Source organism: Aulonocara sp. 'chitande type north' Nkhata Bay, linkage group LG3 (assembly GCF_057382095.1).
Source record: "Aulonocara sp. 'chitande type north' Nkhata Bay isolate Kocher_YH1m ecotype deep benthic linkage group LG3, A_spYH_male_GT1.1, whole genome shotgun sequence".
Taxonomy (NCBI): Eukaryota; Metazoa; Chordata; class Actinopteri; order Cichliformes; family Cichlidae; genus Aulonocara; species Aulonocara sp. 'chitande type north' Nkhata Bay.
Genome location: NC_141346.1, coordinates 48,978,176 through 48,993,988, shown reverse-complemented (window position 1 = coordinate 48,993,988; position 15,813 = coordinate 48,978,176). Strand labels below are relative to the sequence as shown.

Genomic DNA, 15,813 nt, shown 5'->3' with positions numbered 1-15,813 from the left:
CTTCACAGACATATTTGCACTAAAGTTATCAGACAGTAAAATATAAACATTCTATAATATGACAATATTTTTTTTATCCAAGCGTTTCTGTGTGAAGGGCATGAATCCAGTATGATTATCTTTGTAGCAATAATCTTTCTCAGGCACCGCCTCTTTTAGGAAGAAGTATTATTTCTATATTTTGGAATTTAAGAGAATTTGCAAGATTGCCAGCTGGATTATGATGCTTAGCCATTGGGAATCTTTCAGCACTTCTTGTCTTGCTTTTGTGCTCAGAGATCCTGATTTTTAGTTCCGATTTTGTTTACTTGTATCTGCTAGCGCACAGGGGTATTTTAACAAACTGACTATAATTGTGACTCTGGTTTTTAGATTTTCAACTTGGCAGTGCCAGTGTGTGAGTGCAAAAGAGCATCCCCGATGGTGACAGCACTAGAATGGGTACAGTTTAAACAGTTCTGTAGCTGAGGACACAGTTAATCTGTATTCTGATGCATTAAGATCATATAAATGAAGATTGCAAACACTGCTGATGTCAGCGGTTTGACTTGTGCATTATATATATATATATATATATATATATATATATATATATATATATATATATATATATATAGTCTATATATATATATATATATATATATATATATATATATATATATATATATATATAGACTATATATATATATATAGACTATATATATATATATAGACTATATATATATATATATAGTCTATCCATTCTGTAACTCTGGTGTACAGTTCAGTACTGCAACTCCCCACATGAAACTGCACACACACACACACACACACACACACAGAGAGAGAGAGAGAGAGAGAGATACAATACAGGATGAGGTTAAGAAAATACAGACAAGCATCATTATTTTCCAGGGAGTCTCCATTATTTCTGGCTTGGGGTCTCTAATGGTATTTTATTGTAATTGCTATGATGTCAGAGTGTCCGTCCGCCCTATTGGCCTTCTAAAAACAATAACAAGGACAGATTGGTTCCATTCACTGGATTGTCCGGACAGAGAGAGACCCGAGTCCTGCAGCTCAAACCCTCTGAAAGATCTTCAGCTGAAAAGGTGAGAGATCGTCTTCTGAAACATTTTTAAAATAAGGTAGGATGGGTATGCGACAATAACAAATTGAGCTTGATGTGCATGGTTTTGTTCAGATGCTTTTGCAGTCTTTATTGAGTCATTACAGAGTGAGTCCAGTGACCGTGGTCTCAGAGCTTCTGAAAGAATTTAATTTTCTGCTAACTTAATGGGGTTGTATGTATTCTTAAAAGAAACCAGTGAAACAGTTAACAGTCTGGCTACATTGAGTTAAATCCAGCTGTTTCAGTAAACTTCAGGTGGGTTGCTTGAAAACGTTCAGTTTTTGAGTAAACGTCTCCTGTAGCATTAAAGACCTTTGAAAAGACACAAATGTTTATTGTGTTTCCTACAAGAGAAGACGAAGATGAGGTTTTATGCACGTAAACACCAGTGTCAGGTTTCCCATCTGCAAAGATGTTTGTACTCAACACTAAGAAATGTTTTTGTGTCCAACTTTTTAGTGGCGTTGCTGGCTGCAGTAGCCAGAGTAGACACTAGAGGGAGTTGTGAGTCATGCTCATTGCCACACTGCTGTAGATCAACTTCTGTTCTCATGTAAAATATTGACAATTCATCACCTTTACTGGCTACTATCACTTGTTTTCAATATACAAGAAGAGATATACACTGTATAGGTATATTCTTTAAGTAATTAGTGATAATATTTCTCCATTTAATATTTTTTTCTTCAATATCAATGATAGCATCTTTCCATGTATCACAGCACATCATGTGTTCCTGATGATTGAGTGAAATAATAATATGATTTACTCCACAAAGCTGCTGAACTTAACCCTCTTTATTTATTATTTGTTCCATTATACCCAGCATGCACCTCCACCGTATCGCCTTCTCCTTCTTCCTCCTGCTGGTTGCCGGGGCAGCCGTGCTGTGTGTCAACGTGACAACAGTACTCCAGGGTTTCCGTGGATGCGCAGTGCGGGAGTTCTCCTTTGTGGCCCACAAGCCTGGCTGCAAGGGGCTGCGCATCACCACAGAGGCCTGCTGGGGGCGCTGTCACACGTGGGAGGTAGCTCTCTCTCTCACACACACACACAGAGAAAATAAATGTCACATCAGCTACTTGTAACCTACACAGGAGTTTGTGTCTTTAATGCTGGGATACTGAAACATCCAATAAAAGAGTCATCTCCTATTAGTGCACTAATAAGATGTCGATACTACAAATTTTGGTATTGATCCGACACTAACTAATTACGGGGCCGATAGCGATACTGATACTTAGGAGAGAGCAGTGTGTTTTAATTTATGAGATGAATCATGAACACTTTTTAATGACTGCCTAATCACTGTGATTTTCATTTTACACAGTAATGACACACCTTTCAGCTTTTTATGTATTTTGAAACTGGGTTTTTTGAAGACATGGAATGTAAATACACCTGTCTCTAAAGGACTTTGGGTTATTTTCTGTTGTTTTAATGCGATATGTGATATAGGCTCTCCGACCTGTTTCCCCACGTCATGTCTTTGCTATGTATGTATGGTCGGGGGGGTCCAATTTCACTGCAGGTGTAAAGACATTTACACCTGCATTTTTCATAGTGCATATTTGAGGTATATTACTTTACTTCCATAAACAAAATAAGTAAATAAGATTTCACATAATACCGTTGGCTATATACTGAAGGTAGCAGATAGAGACATTGTGCTAGAAACAATCTTTTAAAAAACAACAACTTCATTTGCAAACAAAACAGGAAAACATCTTAGAAGAGACATATCCAGGACAAGGACATAGACGACTCAGACGATACAATAATCGAAACATGGGGGATATACGAGCGAGTGTGGTGCGTATTAGAGATGGACCGATCCGATATTACATATCGGTATCGGTCCGATACTGACCTAAATTACTGGATCGGATATCGGAGAAAAATAAAAAATGTAATCCGATCCATTAAATATCACGAAAGCACCTCACAAAACTTGCAACACGCCGTAACTCACCTCAGAACGTTAGCACGTCGGAGCAGTATGCGTCACGTGATAGAGCGGCTGTGGCATGCGGGACCTGTCGGTGGTCTGGATAGCATTTGGAGCTTCGCTAGCAACCCGGCATTTCATCTCCGACAAAGTTATCCCCGAGAGAAGTAAAGCAAGTGTGTAAGTCCATCTCTGAATGTTTGTAAAGCATTCCTGCGTTAAGCTTAACAAACGATATATGGAGCGACTGCCTCGCCTGCTGCTACTTCAATCATGAAACTGCTTAATGATCAGCTGATCAGCTTTTCTGTCGCGAGTCCGTCTCTCTTGTTTGTTTTTGGCCCACTTTGCACCAGAAAGAGGAAACCAGCGGCTGAACAACAGCAGCACGTTTAAGCTTGATAAGCTGTTGTTAGAATGTATTTAATATTACTTTCTACTCCAGGATCTTTTTCTACGTAGCTGACGCTGGTAACTGTGCAGGGGCGGATCTAGCAAAGTTTAGCCAGGGGGGCCGATAGGGCATTAACAGGGAAAAGGGGGCACAAAGACATACTTTTCTTTCTTATTCTCATTTAAAATGTCTAGCTTTTAATAAATAATTATCTGACAGCCAAAGTTTTAATTTGATGTAAAATGAATAGAAGTCCATTACTGTATATAGTGACTATTAAGTCTAATATATATACCCTAGTAAGCTATAGTACTTTTTCCTTTGGGAAGGTATCATCTGTGCAGTCTGCAATTTTGTTGAAGAAAGATGTTGAATCTATTTAATATTTCTTGAAAAATAATTGATTTCTGTGCATTTTTTTTCACACTGCATCAAATTAAGGTTGATTACGGCGATTAAGCATCATGAGGTGGAGCGTGAGGGGTGGTTCCCTATTTTTTATTTATTTATTTTTGTTGTTGCTGGGAGTTGGAACCCTATTAGTTAGGTTGCTTAATATTTACGCTAAGTACTCTTTAAAATACCAGAATAGGGAGGATGGTGTAGGTTGAAGTTTATTAGATTGATCAGTATTGCTGAACTATGAAATATTTTTTTTGCATACAGGTATAACAGAATAGCTTTAGTGTAGTTGTTGTTTTAAACTTGAGTATGAACTTATACAAAATGCAGCAAGATATTTAAAAAACAGTTTTGTTGATTAAAAAACACTATATCGGATTCATATCGGTATCGGCAGATATCCAAATTTATGATATCGGTATCGGACATAAAAAAGTGGTATCGTGCCATCTCTAGTGCGTATGATGTGCAGGGAAGAAGTGCTTTTAACCAAAACTGGTATCAAACTATCGATATTTGGATTGAACGTCCCACCTACATGTCCTAGGACTTGTACCAAACTATAACAAAGCTGATGATCTGTTATTGTCTTGTTAGCTTTCTGGTAACTTTTTTTTTTATAAGAAATGCTCAGATCCCAGTCAGGGGATACCAATCTTCCGCTGTACTTCTGAAAACTTGACATGTTAATGCTGTACATCTGGGTAACTTTAGACAACAACAACTTGCAGTCTCTGTGTTTTTCAGACTGTTTTTTTATGTCAACTATTACTACATAAAATTTGAAGTTTGTTTTTAAACTACCAAAAAAACCACCAAAATTTATGTTTCTTTGTTTTTAGTTCAACTTCTTAAAAGCTTTTAATTCATGTGAGAGTCATTGAAGTTTGTTTCCTCCAATCGCAACCTGTGATTCACCTGTGTGTGTGTGTGTGTGTGTGTGTGTGTGTGTGTGTGTGTGTGTGTGTGTGTGTGTGTGTGTGTGAACCCTGCAGAAACCTGTACCAGAACCCCCCTACATCCACCGTCACCACCGTGTGTGCACGTACAACCGCAGTCGCCACATGACCGCCCGGCTGCCCGGCTGCCAGCCTGACGTCTCCCCTCTCTACCACTATCCCGTGGCTCTGGAGTGCCACTGCGATGTGTGCTCCACACAGGACACAGAGTGTGAGACCTTCTGACAGACAAGGCTCTCCTCTCCCTAAACGCTTCCATCAACAGTGTGATGGCGGAGTCTGAACTGAAAAAAGATAAAAACATGTGATTCAAACTTTAAGTTGGTGGTGATAGCACTTAGAAAGATATAACAGCAGGATGTTTAAACTGAAAAACAAAAAAAGTCCAGGAAGATGGATATTTCATGACTTTGTCAACTAACAATAATGTGCATCTATTTTGCATCTGCTGTAAAAAATACAAGTAATGTCATACTCATAATGTTCACGATACTCGGTTTCTCATTATATAGACTGCAGAAAAATTAACATTGAATGCATTTTGTAACGTAACAGTTTTCCTGTCCTTGTGTACCAAGTTATACCGAAATTGGATACAACTAATATGTTTGGGAATACTCACAAATAAAATAAAATAAAATTCCAGCCCGCAGTTTTCCTACTTTTACATCAATGTCTGAAAAGAAAAAAAAACAGGTAATATGCAGTGCACTGTTTGCAAGAGCTCTTCGTCAGCATGTAATACTTAAAGGCATTAAGGAAAACACACTATAAGCAAACAAAAACTATGGGACGCAGTTACCTGTACCATAAAACAGGCTTCAAACACATTAAAGATGACATGGGTGAAAATAAAAGGGAAAGCTAATGCAAGGGAGGTGAGGGCTGTTAACTCGCTATTGATCATATGAGTCATCACATTAAAGAAATGGATGGGTCATTATTACCATCACTGGGGTTAGCAGGTGAAACCTCCGCGGGACCCTCAAAACCGGCACCAAAGGAAACAGCCCTCGTTACAGGAGACGCAAAACATCTTCAGAAACCTAAAGAGGTCCATTTGCCTTCTTTTCAAACTCTCAGATTACTGGACATGGCATCTGCTTGTCTGCCATCAGAGACATGACAGCAGTGCACATGAAAGGAAATGGTAACAATTACAATGTATTTACTGAGTAACGCTCCAGATGTGGGCAGATTTGCATTAATTCCAAAGGCAGGCTGGTCAAAGGCTTTCTACCCATCAGTGTGTGAAGCACTTTGCTTACCATGACGCACTGTTTCTTCTTCACTCACCTTTATTCGCTCTCTGTGTGGTTATACACAACTCCACGTGTAATTTCTTCCACAGTTTCTTTTGTCCCGTCTTCCTCCCTTCATCTCCAACCAGTCTCGGCAGATGGTCGCCTCTCCCTGATCCCGGTTCTGCTCCTTCCTGTTAAAAGGGAGTTTTTCCTTCCCGCTGTCACCAAGTGCTTGCTCGTAGGGCGACGTTTGATTGCTGGGATTTTGTCTGTACTAATGTAATGTCTTTACCTTACAATAATACGAATGAAGAGTTATAAGCTGCATTCGTAATCTGTACTGGCACATTCCACAGGCACGTGCTAAATGCATGCTAAGTCGCAGACTAATAAAATGGTAGAATTACTTCTTCTTCTACTTGGACTGGTTCCACCTCATAGCAAGCCAGATTATTAGTCAAATATTTCAATTAAAACAAGGCAGGAAGGCACCAGCAGCACAAACACAGTTACGAGTTCCAGTTCAGTACCTTCAATTACTGGAGGTGAAACCCACCCAACCCAAAACAGTCATGGCTCCTTAGTAATCAAGCAATCCCCTCACTCCACTCCAAGCCTTCACAATGTCCGAGTGCATGAACCAAGTTGAGTTGATATGAGGAGGGAAACTATAGAGACTGAAAAACAGGCTGTAAACATGCTTTTGAACGCTGTAAAGTCGAACATTTCAACTCAGCAGTCTGTGGTTATTGTTTCACTTTTACAGCCAGCCTCAAGTGGCCGTTAAGGGAACTGCAGTTTCTGACACATGCCCACAGTTTGCCTCCTGGTTTACCTACAGATTACAAAGGATTTAGCACTGTATCAACAGTGAGAGATCAAGTGGTTAAACAGTGTGCTGTAAGTGAAATGGAAATAAGTGTGAGCAGCTTCACATGTCAGGCATCTTCAAATAAATCTCACACTGTTTAAATGGATGCAGGCACAGTTTAATCCAGTAAGTGACATCCTGATGCTCCTCAGCACGCTGACTGTCAGATGAGTTCACAGGAACACATTCCACAGGCTTTTGCTCTGCTTTTTGTAGACAATGCTGGCCTTTTTATATTTCCACTCCTCCGTGTGTGTGTGTGTGTGTGTGTGCACGTGTCCTCAGAATGGTACACCTTGAGCTCACTTTGTGGAAACTCCACTTTCCTCCTGTCAGTCTAAATTAGTTAAGTGTTCTATGTGTGTGTCTGTGTTTCTGTGAGCTTGTGTGTGCAGTCTGAGATATACGATGCTATTTCAGATGCACACAAAGTAGTTATGTACAGCTGATTTGTGTCACTTGTTGGAACTATAAAGATACAGAAAAAGTAAAAGACTGTATGCTTGTTAATTTGTGCGTCTGTGGGTCTGTGTGTGGTGTGTCTAAGGTTGTTTGCATTATCAGTGGAAGTAAATGGGTCGGCAGGATTAAAACATCATCTTAGAAACAGGAAAACTTTGTCTAATCCTCTCCGTGCATTGTCTCTGCGCCCAAAATAACACACACGTAATTTATCTCAAACTCACATCGACTTCAACACTTTGACAGCACACACAATATCCCGTCAGACGTGATGATACACACACGTACGCCGCTTAGAATAACAGTCGCACACAATATCCCTACCCTCACTTCAGACACACACACGCACACAATGAGATTAAAATAACAGGGCAGAAGTGGAAGCGGACACATTAATGATATTATAGTTATTCAAGACGCCATGGTTTCCATGGCAGCTGAAAGCGACGGGGACACTGAGCGATACAAACATCAGTCACCCCGCTGAGTCACCCTGGAGTAATATGTGTGTGTGTGTGCGTGTGTACGCTTCAACTCAGTTCATTGACTCCTGATGAGGTGCTGTGGCCCTTTCAGATTTATAACCTCTCTCTGTCTCTCTTTCTTTTTGTTTCTGGTTGGCATGGAATAAGAGGAAACACACACACACACACACACACACACACACACACACACACACACACACACTGTGACCGTCCATGACACTTGGGGTCAACAGGCTAATAGTTTTATGACTCCGTGTGTGTATAGGTGAGGGGTTCACGGTGATGATGTCACACATTCCATTTTCCATTGACATAACTGGAGTGGGAATGTTTGGGGTAGAGGGGCCATATTGATAATTGTGTTTTCCTAAGAAGGTGTGTGTGTGTGTGAGAGAGAGAGAAGAGTGTGTGAGGCTGCACACACTGGGAGCACCAATGTTCTCAGGGGTTGAACTGCTTTGCAGTACCATGGAGATATAACCGCTTATGTCATTCAAATAAAGTGTTCAGAGTGTCCTGGTAGTGAGAAACGTTACCATGTTTTAGCTACAAACTCAAAGTCATGATAAAAGTGAAATTCATGTATGTCTTGTCAATAATGCACATGTCATTAATATTGTTACAGTTATAGTTACAGAATATCTCTCCATCCCGGACAGCGTCATTACTATTTTATATTTCTAATTTTCTAATGATGTATTGATATATTTTGCAATGTTGTTTTCAGTGTTGTTCACAGTGAGACACTGTAGGTGTCTTGAAAAGCCAGGGAGCAGAAGCTGCAAGGAAGAAAAGCCCAGCTTTCTAACTTTTGCCTACAAGCAACAGGCTTGAAATTTTAAAAATGTTTCTAATCTATGTATATTTTTATTTATTGATTCCTTACAGTGCAAATCAGCCGATTCTTTTCTAAAGCCATTTTTTTATTGTGGTGTATAAATTATTATCATTTGCTATTGTAAAGTAAAATAAAACAATTCCACTAATTAACTTACAGTAAACATTTTGTTTTAATTAAAAAAAATGTTTAATCAGAATCATATTTTTAATGCTAAAATATAATAATTGCTATTATCAGTGAATTTTAAAATCTGTGCTTTTACAAAAAGTAGTTTATTAAGACGCCAAAAATGATTACAGTCTTTAAAATGATGGCTTTACTGAACAGGAAAATCAGATTTACTGGTTAAATCTAATGTTTCATTAATTTCCCAAAGAAGTCCAGCATGTGGACTAAATATAAAAATGTGACTTTAGTAATTTAGTAATTTGTTTTAAACCAATTTAAAGTTCTAAAGTATTAGTGTTTTTATGGCTGATGGTCTAAATCTTTTGATAAGACTCATGGGACTTGGTATTTTTGCATTTTCTCTCCACATTTATCTATAAGTAAATCACAGAGCAGAATCTTTGAAGGCACGTATAGAAAGCAAAGTTTTGATAAGAGCACAGAGCAGCCCTCCTGTCTTACTCACTGTTGTTACCTTCAGAAATTGCTTGCAGAGTTTCACCTTCTGACATCTTTTGATCTCGAGTGACAGTTTCACTCAGAAACATCTGTTCAAAGAACCCAAACCAAAGTTAAGTTTTATTGACTTTATTGACTTCTTAAAATCGTCTCTACTGGCACAGTATCCAGTTCTGTCAGGGGCATAGATGGCTTTAAAAGGTCCACAGTTGTATAGCCTAACATCAGTGGTCTACTCGGGTCCCAGATTCTTTCTCACAGCATTAAATAAAACTCAATGAAAAACCAAAGACATTAAAGTATCCCTCGGGAACCTTTTTAAAGATTTACACAGCCATCAGCGGTCTGATCTGGCAGTTTGGGACATTAGCGACATGTTGCTGAAGCTGCTGTTAAAAATCCAACTAATAATGTGGGAGTCTATTAAAAGAATGTCTTTACCTGCTGGAGTTTGGATGAGGGTGGTTGCTAAGCTGACTCTCTCTGTTCATGATGAGGAAGAAGAGAAGCAGAGCCAGCTGTTCCCCACAATATACAATATACCTACCATGTGTCTCTCTCTCTTACTAACACATACACACACAGTTGACCCAAACCCACAAAATCTTCGGACCTGACCCCGTCCTTCCTCCGGCAGCCACAAATGGAAAAGCCAGCCCGACTCTGTATGGGCTTGTGTGAGGTCCGCCTTTCAGTTCACTCGTGCTGTGTATCAACTGGCAACCGAGGCCTACAACATTATTATTTCCTGTGTGATTTGTGTGTGTGTCTCCGTGCATGCATGTGGGGCAAAGCTGTGAGCTTGATGGAAAACCTATCTAGTTTTCCTCTGTGTCACAGCAGCGGTCCCCTTAAAAAGGTTAAAAACTGGGGAGCCTGAGACAAAGGGGGAGGGAGTGGTGAAGGGATGGTAACACGCTCCAAGAAGAAGTCATTCAGGAAAAAACGGTTCACCTCGATTTTAGAATATAGAGAGAATTCAGTACCACAAGTTTTGTCGCGCAGGTAGAAAGAGCAGCCACAGAGGAGGAGGAAACGGGAGCAGAGGAAAAGAAAAAAGCTTCAGACACACTCAGCTCTCTAATTGTGGGCGTGTCCAGAGCTAAAAGTGCCTTCGTTCTTACCTGTGTTACTTATATCCCTGCATGAGGCTCAGAACAAGCACTCTCTCACAGACACCTGTCAGACGACACACCCCTGCACTTGAGAACTCTCAGCTCTGCATCTCCAGGTAAGAGCCTTCTCCTTTTTGTTTAGTTTGTTTTTTACACCAGATCTAAACTTTAATGCACTTAGAAATTTAAATCAAATGGTGCTTTTTTCTTTCTTAATTTCCTACAAACTAGATTATATTGACATTACTAAATTTTAAGGAAGCGCTTTCATCTTTTTTCTCGCTTCCTAACATCCTGCCGTGGGAGGATTTTTCATGTATTATATAATAAGAAACATATCACGGTAAAAGCACGTCTTGCGTCATATCAAGTATCCATAAATATGAAAAAATGCTATTTTTTATTCATTTGCATTTCTCAAAAATACATCCAAATGATGCAGTTTGTAGAAAAGAGTTTTGCAGGGGTTTTATTTTGAAAGTCATGACTACAATTGTATCCCTTTGTTTTCAAAATTATCTTTGCAAAACTAAGCAAAGTGAATATCATTTACACAATGGTTTTTTGGAGTCCGTAACATGAAAACAAACAAACATATATAACACACTAATATGTATTTATTTTAGTGTATCATATTCACGGGAAGAGCTTTAGGGTTAAGGAAACAGGTTAAGTTAAAGCTAAATATTTATCTTTTACTTTTTTATTTTCAGAGAAGCCTAAAACTTTTCCCAAAGGGGGGAAATTTCTACTGTCATGCAGTCATATGTAAGCGGCTTGACTGTTGATTTGGTTGCACAGGCAGTGTTAATGGCATCCCCCAAGCCTTTCTGCCAATGCCACAGTCGTGATTTCTCAGAAGTAGAGCTGGAAAGAGCTGCAAATTTAGAGGCAGGGGTCAGCAGCGTGACTTTATTGTTTGCACACGTGTGGGTGAAGTTGGTGGGTACGTCAAACCTACGATGTTCAGGCTCATCGATCGCGACTTGTGTTCGTCTGCGTGTGCGCTTGACATATATATTTGTGGCTGTGTACGTTCTGTGAACTTAAACGGAGTGCGTGCGTGCGTCAGCGGGTACCTGTTAAATGAAGCAGACTGTAAAGATAGAGACAGTGTTGTCTTTATTCACATCAGCCGTTACTCAACCGAGTGACACACAGGCAGACATGCAGGATGGGAAACCACCTTGGCAGAAAGAGCAGGAGGCTCTCAGGAGGCCATTCATTTGAGGGGAAAGTTCATCCTGAGAAGATTTTAAAAAAGGCATCGTGGCTTCTTCATGGCCCAGAAGACCAAATGCAAATCTGATTTAAGTGACGTAATGACTGGCTCCAACTTTTTTTTTGGCATGTTCTTCAAAACCAAACAATGCCTGCTCGGCTTAAAGAGGTTAAACTCTCCAAGATTTTACAGGAAACCAGGCAATAAAATAAGACAAAGCTGAAAAACTCTTTTGTGCAGCAATAATCATTCTGAGCCGTCCTGAGGCTGCTCTGATTTATTGCGCCAAGGATCGGAAACCACTGGCCCTGTGCATTTTGCATGATTTCCTTAAAAGCTGGGGACAAAACACTTTTTCTCTTTCCTGGGTTCTTGTAGCAACATTTAACGTATCCCTCTGTTTGAACCATTCAGATGTCGCTGTGCATGACCTCACATCTCTGCCTGCTGGCCCTACCAGTGATCTCACTCCTGCTGCTCTCCTCTTCTATTGGTTGGAGCTCCGATGTCCTCACCCCAGGCTGTCACCTTTACCGTAAGTTTTGAACTGTATAGTTCAGTTTCCAGGTCTAAAGTTTGTGGAAGAGGTAACCAGAAGAAATTCACAGATGATTCGCGGATTCAGTATGCTCATACTACGGAAATTACCCCACCTTTGGCTGCACAGTTTTATGCGATATTCAATTCCCAAACCTCTTCCAGTGTGGGCTGTTTCTCAGCAGACACTGTAGCCCCTTTCCAAACTGTAAACCAAACAGGAACCAAATTTTGGGTGTTTTTCTTCAAATATAGGTTCACCAACCAGAATGGAAACAGTTCGGTGTTGCTGCAGTGTCCACTTAGATATACTTTTTTGTTCAAAGTTAGCTTTTAGCATTAAATCCTCACAGACTTAAATTATGTCCTATTCTAGCAGCATTATCCTGACAGTGCCAAACCATACTTTTCATAATTGTGGTTTGGATCTTTTTTATTTTAACGTATTTTACTTTTTCATGGATGAATAACCTCAGAGACTGAGGTCTGATTTAAACTGACTTATAGGCTTTTGCATTTATAAACATGACCGAGAAACAATAGTCCCACAATCAATTTGTATGTACTTGTCAAAGTATCATACATCCACTTTCTTCCACTTATCCAATTCAGCGGCCCCGCGGGGTTCTGGAGTTTATCCCAGCTGCCATAGCATGAGCTGGGTACACTCTACAGGACGCCAGGCTGTCCCAGGTCAAAATATCATTTTGACATTTTCATTGTGGACTTAAAAAGTACACTCAGCATTTTTTTTTTTGGGGGGGGGGGGTGTATGTAATAAAAGGTAAATGGACTAGTTCTTATATAGTGCTCTTCTATTAACTGCACTCAAAATGCTTTATACAACATGTCTCATTTATTCATTCATTCATATATGCACTTGTTTTCTATACCTTTTCTACCTAAGTGCTTTCTGTCTAACATTCCCACACTGATGGACGCACTGGGGAGCAACTTAGGGTTCAGTATTTACCTAAGGTTACTTGGGAACAGCCCAATGCTGCCTTCTCATAAACTTATAATTCATGCATTAAAAATACATAGGAACTGGTCTGAAGTTGGTGGAAACCACCGTGCTCCACCATGTAGCCAGAGACCCACCACATTTGCAGTACACCAAAGCATTACGCCAGCTAATGCTAAGCTTGAGTGTCCATTACATTCTCACAACATATTAGTGCTAATTCACTAAGCGCCAAAGTGCACCAGTGTCACTTCAAAGAAAGTTTTATTATTGTCAGCAAATAGTAGCTGATAGAGGCTAACAATAGCTAATAGACAGTACAGTAGTTAAGGGTGGCAAAGTTTAGCATATCCTCACAAATCACCACAGTAATATTCTTCAGAAGCAAGAATGATGATTTGTATGGGATGATTTTCACAAATTTTTGTTCACAAATTTTATACCGTCTCCCAGTGTAAATAAAGTTGGACACTTTTCACATGGCATTGGCAGGTGAGGTGAAATGTGGAAATGGCAGCCTTCCACAGATAGGGAAAAACTCCCGGATGGATTCAGTCCAAACGGATCAGCTCAGTCTAAATTGAATGTTTTTTTGGCCGTTTGTCCTACAGCAGCCACCGTAGCAAGGACTATGCACTTGAATCTGAGCAGACAAGTATCACATGTGGAGTTCCCCAAGGTTCCATCTTGGGACCCCTTCTGTTTAACATCTACATGCTCCCACTGGCACAGATTATAAACAACAACAAAATAAACTATCACAGCTATGCAGATGACACACAAATATATATCACAATGTCACCAGGAGACCGAGGCCCTGTACAGGCTCTTGGTAAATGCATTGAGGAAATCAATGACTGGTTGTGCCACAATTTTCTCCAGCTAAACAAAAACAAAACTGAGGTAATAGTCTTTGGCGCCAAAGAAAAACGATTACAGGTCACCAGAGAACTTCAATCTATACATCTAAAAACCACAAACCAGGCGAGAAATTTGGGTGTAGTGATGGATGCAGACCTAAACTTAGAAAAACACATTAAGACAATAACAAAGTCAGCTTACTATCACCTCAAGAATATATCAAGGATAAAAGATCTGATGTCTCAACAGGACCTGGAAAAACTAGTCCATGCATTCATCTTTAGTAGGCTTGATTACTGTAACAGCATCTTTACAGGTCTACCTAAAAAATCAGTCAGACAACTACAGCTCATTCAGAACTCTGCTGCTCGAGTCCTCACTAAGACCAAAAAAGTGGACCACATCAGTCCAGCTCTGAGGTCCTTACACTGGCTGCCTGTCCGTCAGAGCATAGACTTTAAAGTTCTGATGCTGGCCTATAAAGCTCTGAATGGTTTAGGACCAAAATACATCAATGACCTCCTGACCCAGTATGAACCATCCAGATCCCTCAGGTCATCTGGATCCGGTCTTTTATCAGTTCCCAGAGTCAGAACCAGACACGGAGAAGCTGCATTCAGCTTTTATGCTCCTTATATCTGGAACAAACTCCCAGAAAGCCTCAGATCAGCTGAAACACTCAGTTTATTTAAATCCAGGTTGAAGACTCACCTGTTCTCAGCTGCATTTGAATAAAGCACCAAATCCACACTTTAAGCTTAAATTTCAAAACTTACATTTAACTACTGATTTTATCTACTGTTCTGATTTTATCTGTTTTGCTTTTATATACTGTTGTTTGTTTGTTTGTTTGTTTGTTTGTTAATTAGTTAGTTAGTTTATTTGCTTGTTTTATTCAATTTTAAATCATGCTTTTTATTTGTTCTTGTTTCTAATGTCTCTGTAAAGCACTTTGAATCACCTTGTTGTTGAATTGTGCTATACAAATAAACTTGCCTTGCCTTGCCTTGAATTGGGAGAGGTAAGAAAACAGAACTCAGTTGATTGGAATCTGCAATCTACTGATATCTAGTGGTGAGAAAATGTACACATTGAGAACTCTTATGCATTTCATTGTATGACAGTGGGACATAACTAAGCACTCTTGGACTTAGTGGGAATGCATATCAAAGACCATGATTCTTTGGGAGTGAGCTATTGGTTAGTCTTAAATTCCTGCATGGATCTGCAAACCTGTACTTTTCCCCCTCCTCCAGCCTTCAACGTGACCATCCGCAGTGACCGTCGCGGCACATGTAAAGGCACCCATCTGGTCTACGCCTGCGTGGGCTACTGTGAGTCCAGTGCCTTTCCATCCAGATACTCAGTACTGATGGCCTCCAACTTCACCCACAACATCACTTCCACTTCACGATGCTGCACCATTAGCAAGGACGCCAAGGTAAGAGGTGGGAGATGTTGAGGAAACAATTATAGGAGCAACTACTGCTTCATTTTTACTGTTGTTCATTTTCTTTGGCTTCTCTTCACTTAGGTCAAAGTTCGCCTGGACTGCCCGCAGGGTCGTCACCATGACGAAATAGAGATCCTGACAGCGAAGGCGTGTCGCTGTGACATGTGCCGCAAATCACGCTATTGATACACAATGATATTATACTGCATACTAATGTTAACCACAATGAGAAACCAGGTTACAGTGTAGGCAGTAAAATACTGACAACTTTTCTTTTTCTGTCCATTTTGGCTTGTTTGAACAAAATTAACTTTAAC

General features: G+C 39.9%; 2 protein-coding genes across 2 annotated transcripts; both read left to right on the top strand.

Annotated features, from left to right (window-relative positions):
• The first annotated feature begins 927 nt into the window (after window positions 1–927).
• Window positions 928–5,459, top strand: LOC147335968 (glycoprotein hormone beta-5-like). The gene is made up of 3 exons (XM_086287574.1): window positions 928–1,091; window positions 1,938–2,139; window positions 4,851–5,459. Exons 1-3 carry the CDS (start codon window positions 928–930, stop codon window positions 5,037–5,039), a joined length of 555 nt encoding a protein of 184 aa, XP_086143700.1. The 3' UTR covers window positions 5,040–5,459.
• A 6,451-nt stretch (window positions 5,460–11,910) lies between these two features.
• On the top strand, window positions 11,911–15,682 carry gpha2 (glycoprotein hormone subunit alpha 2). Its single transcript, XM_086287573.1, has 3 exons — window positions 11,911–12,216; window positions 15,300–15,484; window positions 15,578–15,682. The coding sequence occupies exons 1-3, from the start codon at window positions 12,096–12,098 to the stop codon at window positions 15,680–15,682; spliced, it is 411 nt and encodes a 136-aa protein (XP_086143699.1). The 5' UTR covers window positions 11,911–12,095.
• Window positions 15,683–15,813: the final 131 nt, after the last annotated feature.